At 36.3% G+C, this 11,250-nt stretch overlaps 2 protein-coding genes and 1 non-coding gene across 3 annotated transcripts; 1 reads left to right on the top strand and 2 right to left on the bottom strand.

The window, feature by feature from the left end:
- Positions 1 to 4,239: 4,239 nt before the first annotated feature.
- Positions 4,240 to 5,751, bottom strand: LOC122055786 (E3 ubiquitin-protein ligase RNF5-like). Its single transcript, XM_042617408.1, has 2 exons — positions 5,611 to 5,751; positions 4,240 to 5,184 (listed from the first exon to the last, which is right to left on the bottom strand). The coding sequence occupies exon 2, from the start codon at positions 5,160 to 5,162 to the stop codon at positions 4,473 to 4,475; it is 690 nt and encodes a 229-aa protein (XP_042473342.1). The 5' UTR covers positions 5,163 to 5,184; positions 5,611 to 5,751; the 3' UTR covers positions 4,240 to 4,472.
- Positions 5,752 to 6,173: 422 nt separating this feature from the next.
- Positions 6,174 to 9,593, bottom strand: LOC122055780. Its single transcript, XM_042617395.1, has 3 exons — positions 9,407 to 9,593; positions 8,956 to 9,297; positions 6,174 to 7,229 (listed from the first exon to the last, which is right to left on the bottom strand). Exons 1-3 carry the CDS (start codon positions 9,518 to 9,520, stop codon positions 6,435 to 6,437), a joined length of 1,251 nt encoding a protein of 416 aa, XP_042473329.1. The 5' UTR covers positions 9,521 to 9,593; the 3' UTR covers positions 6,174 to 6,434.
- Positions 9,594 to 10,145: 552 nt separating this feature from the next.
- Positions 10,146 to 10,218, top strand: TRNAR-CCU. The gene has a single exon. It is a non-coding gene; the product is annotated as a tRNA-Arg (tRNA).
- Positions 10,219 to 11,250: the final 1,032 nt, after the last annotated feature.

The following is an 11,250-nucleotide window of genomic DNA, read 5'->3' as shown; positions in this document are numbered from 1 at the left end:
AAAATTAAAAATTAAAAATTAAACATTAAACATTAAAAATTAGAAATTAAAATTTATTAAAAAAAGGGCTTGCACTTATTTAAGTTGCCTACGTATCCCTTTAGGGGAATCAAAGCCCACGTAGTTCTTTTACATTTTTATCCTTTTACATTTTCATTCACTTCCATTTCATGTCGTATTTGTTCCTTCAGTATCAAAATCTTCAACTTCGTCATCTGAAAGTTGCATTCCTTGGATTCTTTTCTCCGCTCTGGTCCAATCGTCCAGTAATGCTTGGGCTTCCAATGAGTCGGGAGACAAAGTTGATCGTCGTTCATCTAATATGTTGCCGCCGGCACTGAACGTCTGCTCCACAGCAACAGTTGACACTGGACAAGCTAAAATTTCTTTTGCGATCACGGAGAGAACGGGAAAGCTTTGAGCCTTCTGTGACCACCACTTTAAGATATCGAAGTTTTCGCTATCTGCTTCATTAAAATCAAAAGAAGTCGTAAAATAATTCTCAAGTTCCTGTGTGGAACTTGAGGATCCCCGTGGACGTTTTGTCCGTTCTTTTAATAAGAGTTGTGCTTTTGTAAGTTTTAAATTACTACTAGTAGTTTGTTGAATTTCAGAAATATTAATTTGTGTTCCATATTTTGCATAATATTGATTATAAATATCATATAAATAAATTCTAACATTATATATAATATTAGCTGGATCAGGGGAAGAAGAATCTTTAATTGGAATTAAAGCATCATAATATAAAGTTAACATTTCTTGTAAAACTTCTAATTTAAATCTAGGATCTAAAGCAAATGCAATTAAATAAATTTCAAGAATTAAATAAAAATATTTTTCCCATTTAGTTTTCATAGCTAAGATGCAAGGAGATAAAGATTCATTATTAATATGTTCATTTAAAACTAATACTATATTAGAAAAATTTTCTAAAACTAATTGAGCAGTGAGATAATAAACACCGGAAAGTTGTTCGAATGCATCATTAAATACTTTTAAAATTTCACAAATACTACTACAAATATTCCATTGTTGTGAAAATAAATATATATTAGCATTAGTGTTTTGTGCAAAAAATGAACATAATAATTCTTTATATTGAAATGAATCTTGTAATAATTGGTATGTTGAATTCCAACGTGTTGGTACATCACGTGAAAATTTTTTAGGTCTCATTCCATTAATTTTACAAAACCTACCCCATTGTTTCATTATAGATGGATGAGACCATAAATAAGAAATTGCAATTCTAATTGGTTTAATATAACTTTCTAAAATTTTTAAACCATCTTGAACACATAAATTTAAAACATGGCATACACAACGAATATGAAAAAATAAACCTCCAATAATAGGTTGACAAACAAATTTTAGATCATCTATACAAGCGGTATTAGAACTAGCATTATCTAATGATATTGAAAATATTTTATGAGTTAAACCATATTCTTCTAAAATTAAACATAATAATTGTGCGATATTATGAGCATTATGTGATTCATCAAAAACTCTATAAGCTAATAATCTTTTTGGAGATTCCAAGAGTTATCGATCCAATGGCAAGTCACACCCATATACGAATGTGTTTGCCAATGATCACTCCAAATATCGGAACATAAAGAAACTTTATTATCTAATTTACTAAATTCATCAATTAAATTTTTTTCCTTGTTTTACTAATTTTTTAATTATACGAGTAAGTGTAGTCCTAGGAACACGTTTAGCACATGGATTAAGAGATTCTTTACGAAAATCTTCAAATGTGCATTTAGATCCAAAACTAAAGAAAAAAAGATGTTCTACGAAAACAAATTTAGCTAATGATTCTCTTAATTTATTATCCGAATATAAAATAAACCGGAATCGGTACTACCGCTAGTTGAAGAAAATCTTGATAATTGTGTTTGAGAACGGTCGAGTCCATATTCCGTCGGGTGCTTCGTTTCTACATGTCGTTTCAACGACCCATAGCCGCCGCCGGCTTGGAATTTGTAGGAAGCATTGCAGTGCTTACATTTTGCACGCATTTCTCCCGACGGAAGAGTGACCTTCTCAAAATGTTTAGTAAAAATAGAAGATTTTAGAGGAGGAAGTTCCCGAACCTTAGAAGTAATTGCATCGGTACTTCCTTGTGTGTCGGGTGTCGGATTCGGAAGATGCTCGATCTCATCATCGGTGGATTGAATGTTGGGTCCCTCCCATGGATTCATTATTTGCTTTCCCTTCCGAGCTCGAGATGATGCACCTCCGCGGCCTCCTTCCATTGTAATTGAAAATTGAAAATGAAAGCGTGTAGAGATTAGAGAATACGAAAATGAGATTAAGAGTAGAGAAGATGTGTGTGAAAAATGATGAAATAAGCTCTCTATTTATAGAGTTTTGATAGTAACGGACACTAAATCATAGCCATTGATCAAAAAACGGTCAAATGATCCTAACCGTTGAAAAAATACCTAAAAACCCTCCCAACGGCTACGAACCGCCGGTTCAACCCGCCGGTTAACCGGCGGTTCGCCGGTTTTACATCCAATGAACCGGAACCGGCCCGGCAACTTGCCGGGCCGGTTCCGGTTCGACCCGGCGAACCGGGTCAACGGGCAACCGGCCCGTTGACCCGGTTACGGGCCCGGGCCGGGTCCGGGCCAGACCCGGCCCGGGGTCGGGTCTACTCTTCTCACTCTTCTGGTATTGCTACAGGAGAAGCTAGTCAAGGTCATCACCGAAGCTCAGTGAGACTACCGACAAAGAGCGAAAGGTTCATCCTTTCGGCTTTCGCTTTCACTATTCTAGTAGCAGCCTTCATGTATGGAGTCGATCGGTAAAAAATTATGATTTATTTATTTTCTTGACCTCTTAAATAAAATTAAATTTATGTATATTTTTTTTAATTACTCACTTAGTAATTAGTGTTTACTGTCTACTTCCTTCAACCTCCAATTTTGTAGGCACACTATATCCCGTAAATATCTAAAATTTTTTATCATGAACACTATAACTAAAGAAGAAAACCTGAATCATAGAAAAAAAATTTAAATTGCTCAAACTCATTACAACTAACTTCTAAATTTTAAAATCTTAAAATTATTAAATGAATCCAGAAACCAAGCACCTTCTAAATTTTAAAATCTTAAAATTATTAAATGAATCCAGAAACCAAGCACCTTGACCAGGTCATGCACGAGCACTTATTCCAAACTTCCAGAGTCAAGTCTGGACGAATTCACATCAGAGATATATATACATATAGGGATTTGATATTATGCACTCACGTTGGTCGGGTACCTCTCACTCGAGAGGCACCTTCGATTATTAGAGGCACCTCCGTGCATAAGGATCATCCAAGCTGATCCCCCAATGGTAGTGCACACCTCTACCTTGTAAATACCAAATATATATATATATATATATATATAAGAGCTTAGAATTAGATTTTAGGATTTATAATTTAGATTATAATATTTAAGCTATAGAAATTTAAAAAAACATACACATAGTGCTAGATGTGTAGGGTAACATCCCCTCTGTATATATATATTTCTTAATTATCTTATTTATATGATTTCTAAGTCTCTTTTATTATACCATCACAGAATAGGGTACCCCTGAATGGGAATTACACCCCGGGGATTAACCATCTCCACACAATTACTAATTGGTTGCCATCCGTCATCTGCTATGATTTTGACGCAAACCATAACACTCTTAGTTGTGTAATGAAAACAAATCAACTATGACAAATAGACAAATAGTAGTAAAAGCAACAATAGTTTGCGTTATTTCCACTGCTGACTCGTGTAAATAATCACAGTAAAGATAAATGTAAAAACAAAACAACAGTTTAAGTACTCAATCAGTTGACAGTCGACACAACAACAGTTTATTGATTCAACCAAAGCCCTACAACTTGGGAATCATCACATTTTTGGACCATGTTACTGGCAATCTGACCAAAAAAGAACACTAACAGCACTGTGAATAATCATGATAACATGGCAACAATGGGATTACTTCAATGTGTGTAGCCTTTTTATCATGATAAGGACTACAAACTGCCTAAAACCTAACTAGACTGGTAGCAAGAAGTAATGTCTTCAGATAGACACATCAGCTTGTTGCCCATTGTGAACTTCATGGGGAAATCCATGAAATTTTCTTAACATTTTCGGTGAGTAATATCCATGATCATACCCATAGAGAAGCAGAAAACAAGCCAAGGTTGCTCAGTAGTAGGAAAAGTACTAAGACATCTCGAAACTTTCTTATTTTCAACAATTAAATCTAAACATGTGTCCATAATTTTATTGAGATCACCAAACCCCTAAATGTTGTGATTTGTCACATTCAATGGATCATTTTATTGACGACCAACCTAAAAACTAACACTTACAGCATTGTGATTCATGGTAGCAAGCCAATAATGACAGTACTTCAATGCATACAGCTTCGGCATGAAAATGACAACAAACTGGCTAAAACCAAACAAGGCTAGCAATTACCAGAGCACCAACAAGAAATAACAACGCCTTCAGATAGACATCAGCTTGTTGGCCATTGTGAACTTCTCGGGGAAATCCATGAGCATGATGCCCCCCATGGAATGCATGACCATACCCGTAGGGGAAACCATTACCAGGGCCATAAGTGGCAGTTGCAGCAGGGAACCCATGAACTTGAAAGCTAAGAAGTGGGAACAAGCCCCCAATAGCAGCAGAGAATGTGTAGTTCCCAAACCTAGTGTTGGCAACCGGAGTTCCACCCATGAACCAAGGATTGCCCTGATGGAAGTTGTTTGGGTCAGGAGGGGGTGCCGTTGCTGGCCTCTGCCCAGCAGGGCGGTGAGGAATGTTCACACCAGGAGTTGTTTTAGACCGTGGATCCATAGAATTCTTCCCCCGGCCATAGAGGGGAACCAACTTCTCTTCTTCAACAATGGCCTTGCAGACAGGGCATTCAGAAGATTGAGCATGACCATGGAGCCATTTGTAAAGGCAGGGCCAGCAGAAGAGGTGACCACACAGGGTCACCACCGGATCCTGGGCCAGTTCGAAGCATATGTTGCATTCAAAGTTACCTGCATCACTATTGCCATTGTTCCCGCTGAAAGCAGAGTTTTGCGGATCCCTGCTGGACGAAGGCGACTCCCCAATTCCACTTCCCATCAACGAAGCCACAAAACCGAAACTTGCAAAAGGAGAAGAAAAACAAACAATCAAAGAGAAGGAAACAACATAACCGCAGATATGAAATTTATAGAACTAATTATTCCTTTAAATGATCGGATCATTAAACATTAGATTGAGAAAATCAACCGATTTCGCATGAATCAAAGCCTAATGTTGGGATCAAACAATTGGACCATCGAACAACCAAACCCTAGAAAATATTCACGAACATGGAATCAAAATCCAACGAGTCACTTTTACCAAACCAAAATTCCACGATGATTATACTTGTATCTCCTATGTTCTAAGATTAAATCAAAAACAACACAAACCGATCAGGAATGCAAAAGAAGGCCAAGACGGGACTTTGACCGACCAAGAACCAGGCACAAAATCGCAAACGAAAACCTACCTAATCGGTAACAAGAGGGAGGCCGATGAGTACCTGAAACCGAGGCTTCGGAGAGACGACGAGAATCTTCGAACTTCTGTAAATCGAGGAAGGAAATGAAGAGAAATAGATTTGTAATTAGGGGAGGCAGAACGCGATCTCCGTTATAAAATGGGGACGAATCTTCCAGGTGCTTTCTATCTTCGTGAAATTACCGGATCCTATTTTCCAACGGGTCGGATTTAAACCCGTTAAGTTAATTTTTTTGCGGTTAGGATTATGATTTCACACCGGTACTCTACCTGTTCTATGACCCCCAAAATTTAAAAACTGATTTTATTTTTTTTTATTTAACTAACTATCACACATTTGCATCTGTAATATAACACATGAAGGCTGTGCATTTGTACGTGTAATATAACACATAAAGGCGACGTATTTATAGAAGATTTTCGCTCGCGGGATTAAAAAAATAATATTAACATAATTTTATTCTATACTTCACCAAAATTAATTATTAAAGATTTAGATTATCTTGATAAAAGGTCAGATTTATAAGATATTGGATAATCAATGTATAAACACAACTCCACGAGTGTAATACACATGATAAAATATTTCAAAGAACAAATAAGAAATTCGAATTTCAATAATTGTTGTCATTTAAAACAAAATCATAACAGCTTGTCTTTTAAAATAAAAGGCAAACTGCAAATCCAAATACATGATAGACAAATTTCTTATTTTTCCTCTTTACTTCACTGAATGTATACATCAGCAGATTGCAGATTGCAGATTGCAGATTGCTCAGAGTAATGAATGGTAGATGATCAGCTTGAGCCTTCCAGTCAACAAGCTTCTGGTTGCAGATTGCTCACTTAGAGAGTGAAGTAATTAGGTGGTGGATGAACAATTTCAGCCTTGGACATGGACACATTTCCAGTCAAGAAGCTACTGATCGCTGCCTCTTGTGTTTCGAATGGTTGGATTTCAGCAATCCTCTCCGGGACTACTCTTCCGCTGTCTTCCACCCTAGCCAACACCTCGAAGTGCATGATCGACTTCTCTGGTTTTGTTTTCCATGTAGGGAACATCGACCAATCCACCTCTCCGCCGATGAGATCCTTCTCTACCGTGAATCCCATCTTCATATAGGTTTGAGCAGATACTTGTGCCTTAACAAGCCGAAAAGAACCTTCTTCTGATCCCTTCTTCCCCAATACCGATGCCAATAATTCTTCAAATCCAGTAAGGTTTGGGTCTGAACCATTAAGCGAAGTCAAGGGCCACAATGTGGTCGTGTGAGATCCTTCCATTTCATCAGATGGTACGGGGGCAGTTCGAGAAGAAAGTTCGATGAGTCCAGGTGCTAGACGCTTCAGCTTCAGCTTCAGCTTGTCATTGGGATATGTTGAAGGAGATGAAGTCAATGAGGTTGGACCAACAATGCGGAGCGAGAGAAGGGGTTTCTCATTGGTTCGTGAAGCATCACGAAGGGCTTTTGCAATGTTCAACAGGCCAGACGCCACGCGACGGTTTTTCGGGTGGCTGCGGTTGAGGGGGAGAGGGATATCGATTGGGTGACGAAGACTAATGGACTTGGCACCCTTCACCGTCACCACCGCACCATCAGATAGAATGACCTTCTTTAATGCACCAGCTTCAACATCATGCTGCGCAAGGTGAAAAAGCATTTCAAAAACACATGGGCATATATATTGAAAATGTTTTTTAGATGATAAGAAACAACAAATTGCGTTGAGTAATCAGGACCTTTAGTTTAAGTCATCATTCAATAACTAAGAAACCACACAAAAACATGCCTAAAACAAAATGCAGGTTGCCGTGTCGTATTTATTAGTGTCACATATTCATAATTTCAGAAACATCACAGAGATGACGAATGTCATGGTAAAAATTACTTCCATTCAAGTTTCACAGAGCTGTAGGTTACGCTGAACTTGTAGTATGTATTAACCTAAATCACAAGGCATGTCGTTGTGTCCTAAAATTCAGATCAGACAAACAATATATATTATCATGCATTCATTATTCAAAAAACCTATAAATCACAAATATAAATAACATGTTGAGTTTTTAACTCCATTCAAGATTCACAAAGTCATAGCTTACCCTAAGCTTGTAATGTGTATCAATCCGGCACCATAAACAACAACTAAACTGATATGAGATAGTCATGACAAATACATACTATTCTCATAATTTTCAACAAGGTATATTTGCTAAGATTGTTAAGCAACATACAACTCAGACAGAGCCACGTAAGGGCTATCCTGGGCTATAGCCTATAGCCCAGCCCTTACGTGACTCCAACTATGTGGGAAAGCAAATTATTAAGATTTTAAATTAGCAAGTAATTATTAAATTATATGATATTGAATTCTGATATCATTCATTAAAATTATCTAAATTTTTTTTAAAAATCATAGCTATTTTATTCTTAACTATTAAATAAATACCAAACATAATAAATAAATAAATAATTAAATTGACATGAAGTGAAGATGCTAATTTAAAATCTGATTGGGGTAAAAAAAATCCAACCGAAGTCGATTTGACAAAGTTATTATTGAACCAAGTTTAATTTGATTAAATTGGTTCAATCGATTTAAAACAAGTTAAGAAATTTTTTAAAAAAACTTATTCTCTCATACGCAGCCTCGCTCTCACCGTCTCACACGCAAGCCTCCACGTGTCGACTTCTATCTTCTCCTTCCTTCTCTCTGTCTTCCCAACCGCATCTTAGATGTTTTTCTCTTCTCTATCTCCAACAACAATCCTAGTCCTTCTTCCACTCCTTCTTTCCGTTCTTTTATTATTTTCTAGCCGACCAACAACAATCCTAGTCCTTCCACTCCAACAAGAGCCATTTTTGTTTTCTTATTTTTTCAATCCTTAGAAAAGTGGGTAAGAATTCTGTTATTTTTTCTTTTCATCTATATAGTTTTTTTGTTCAAATAATGTATTGTAATGATTCTTTTATTATATTTTTTATAATAATATATAATTTTTTATATTAAATTCAAACCCCTCCTTCGTTTAAATGCCACCATTGTTCCAGGGAACATAACTGAGCTGGTAATCAGGATGCTGAGTTATAGGTTACTATTATGTCATGATATACGCTAAAAGTGGATAGATTCACCAAGCTATTCTTGTAGTATCACTTAGAATCATGTAAGCTTATGACCCAAAGAACTGTCTAAATGCGATTTACGTTCATATTGCATCATTTTATATCCAATATTGCAAAGAAATACTAAAAAAAAAGTAATTTTTAGGGTAAAATTCTTGCTACTAAAACGGATGTTATCACGAACAAAATGAAACTAAAAATTTGTACGAGATTTATTGTAAGGAAACAGGAAACTCAATTACCGGCAAGGAGAGCCTCATGTCGTCCCCATCTTGAATCCACAGCTCCATCGGGCCAGAAATCTGAAACGGTAGTAACGCTGGCGAAACCCCAGCACCCGGCTTCCTCCCGACCTCAGCCAACCCTGTCTCCTCCTCGGACGCCGCCTTGAAGATCGAGAGGTCGACGAAATTCCAACGGCTCACATCCTCCAACAACTTCATCGGAATCACTCGATTCTCCACCTCGATGTCAAATTCATACGCCATAGCCTGGCCCACCAATGCGTCCCTCGGGTCGAACCCGGACACCTTGAGGCCCTCAGAGTGGAACCCTAACCCCTTCACGACGGCATCCCTCAATTCCTATACCCACATCCGGCGAAAAAACTTATCAGGATTGTAGCATGCTCAAAACGAAAGCCACATTCAGGATAAAAATGTCAAATTGTCGCAAGCAACGGGGATCGGTTACCGAGATCGCCTTCGGTGCAGCTGAAGCGAAGGTTTCCGACGAGATAGCAGCATTCTCGACTCCAACGACGAGAAGGAAGATCACACATGTGTGCAATCTGGAACCAATTGCCATGATCGAGAGGAGAGTTGCTGCTTCCTTTCTCGGAGGAAAAAAGAGTCGAAATTTAGATTTGAATTAAAAATAAAGGAATGTTCGGGAAGCGTCAAAAGTGGGCGGGGATGTTTCTGGAACATCGGTTTGTTAAATACTCATAGCTTTAATACACGGAAAAATACACAAGTTTTAATTTGAGGACATGTGGGCCCGAATAACACCCACGAATTATAAATAGATGTTCTTCATAATTAAGCTATAAAGAAAATGATGCAATTGTAGCATCTGGTGTTCATTGCATATAGGGAAAAAATGATGATTCTTTTACTTCTGTCCATTTATTCTTATATCAAGAACAAGACATAAATTATGGATGATTATTAATTATTAATATAAATAGTTAAAATATAAAAGAAGACATGCTACAGTTTTAATCCCAAAAATTCATATTATAATATCTAATATTTTAACCATCACCCTCCTAAAAAGACATTTGATGTCCATTACATAATCATGGGTGGATCTCTTCCATTATTCTACTCTCAAAATTTACTACTTGGGAATTGGGATTTTACTAGATTTATCATATAATAATTCAATATTTATACTAAATATAAATATAAAATGCATGCCATCTAACAAAGCGCCTGTAGCTCAGTGGATAGAGCGTCTGTTTCCTAAGCAGAAAGTCGTAGGTTCGACCCCTACCTGGCGCGAATTCTTTGTATTTTTTATAAAATGTAAAATGAACTAAAAACCAAAGTCGTAGGTTAAACCACCGTAGCGGTTTTTTTTCTATTAGCAATGTGACCTTTTATTGTCCATTTTTAAAAATACTTAATTAATTTGATTTTTGCAACTATTTGATTTTTGTCAAATATTTATTAATAAATTGTTAAACAATTGTTAATCTTTCGTGAAATGATTTTATCCAAATCTCTTGTTCGCCTAAAACACAACGAAATCATGTTTGTCAATAGGCTAAGCTTTATCATATTTCCTCTCCCAACCCAACTTAATTTTAGGTTTAATTAGTTGAAAAATTTTAACCTCTCAAACATTCCGAGACTATGATCTAGGGGTTAGGCCCTTCAAACAATTATTCAGATATCTAAAATTTAAATTTAAATTTTAGGGTATTGCAGGGATTTTTGACAAACCTACAACATATGATTGGTTTAATTAATCTCTACGAGCACTTCTTGATTTACTCTGGTAGTCGATAGAAAATTTGATTACCTCTAAGATTAGTCCGTTTAAAAACCTAGATACCTAAATTACCAAAAAAAAAGTTGAGTGGTCACTGGTCAAGTATAATTGGATCATGAGGCACCATGCAAATGATAAGACACTTCGATAACTAGTAAAGACATCATGATTAGAATCCCATCCAAAAAACTATTACAATATATAGAAGATATCTAATAGCTACTACAATTTATTTAGGATGAATTGAGAGTTTAAGATTTAGGATTTAGAAATTAAGGTCTACACTATTATATTAAAAATTTATTTATGGTCAAAATTATTTAAACTTCAAAAAAATTATTTTAAAATAATTGTAGGAGTTATTGTTTAGCTGCTATAACCCTAAATGAATTGTAGTAATTACTGTGTAACTTCTACACGTTGTATATTTACTTGATAGCTTTTACATGATATAAATCGTAAGATCATCCATATCAGCTATCTTATTCAAAGATTTTACCCTAAATTTTAGATAGGGTAAGTAACAAATCTTGCATCAG

This window comes from Zingiber officinale, chromosome 1B (genome assembly GCF_018446385.1).
Source record: "Zingiber officinale cultivar Zhangliang chromosome 1B, Zo_v1.1, whole genome shotgun sequence".
In the NCBI taxonomy this organism is placed as follows: Eukaryota; Viridiplantae; Streptophyta; class Magnoliopsida; order Zingiberales; family Zingiberaceae; genus Zingiber; species Zingiber officinale.
Note: the sequence above shows the minus strand (reverse complement) of the source record. Positions and strands in the feature narration are given on the sequence as shown.

Coding starts and splice junctions, on each gene's coding strand:
- LOC122055786 (XM_042617408.1), bottom strand. CDS start 5,162: ATGGGAAGTGGAATTGGGGAGTCGCCTTCGTCCAGCAGGGATCCGCAA.
- LOC122055780 (XM_042617395.1), bottom strand. CDS start 9,520: ATGGCAATTGGTTCCAGATTGCACACATGTGTGATCTTCCTTCTCGTC. Junction 9,298..9,406: donor CTGCACCGAAGGCGATCTCG/GTAACCGATCCC, acceptor ATGTGGGTATAG/GAATTGAGGGATGCCGTCGT. Junction 7,230..8,955: donor ACATGAGGCTCTCCTTGCCG/GTAATTGAGTTT, acceptor CACCTTGCGCAG/CATGATGTTGAAGCTGGTGC.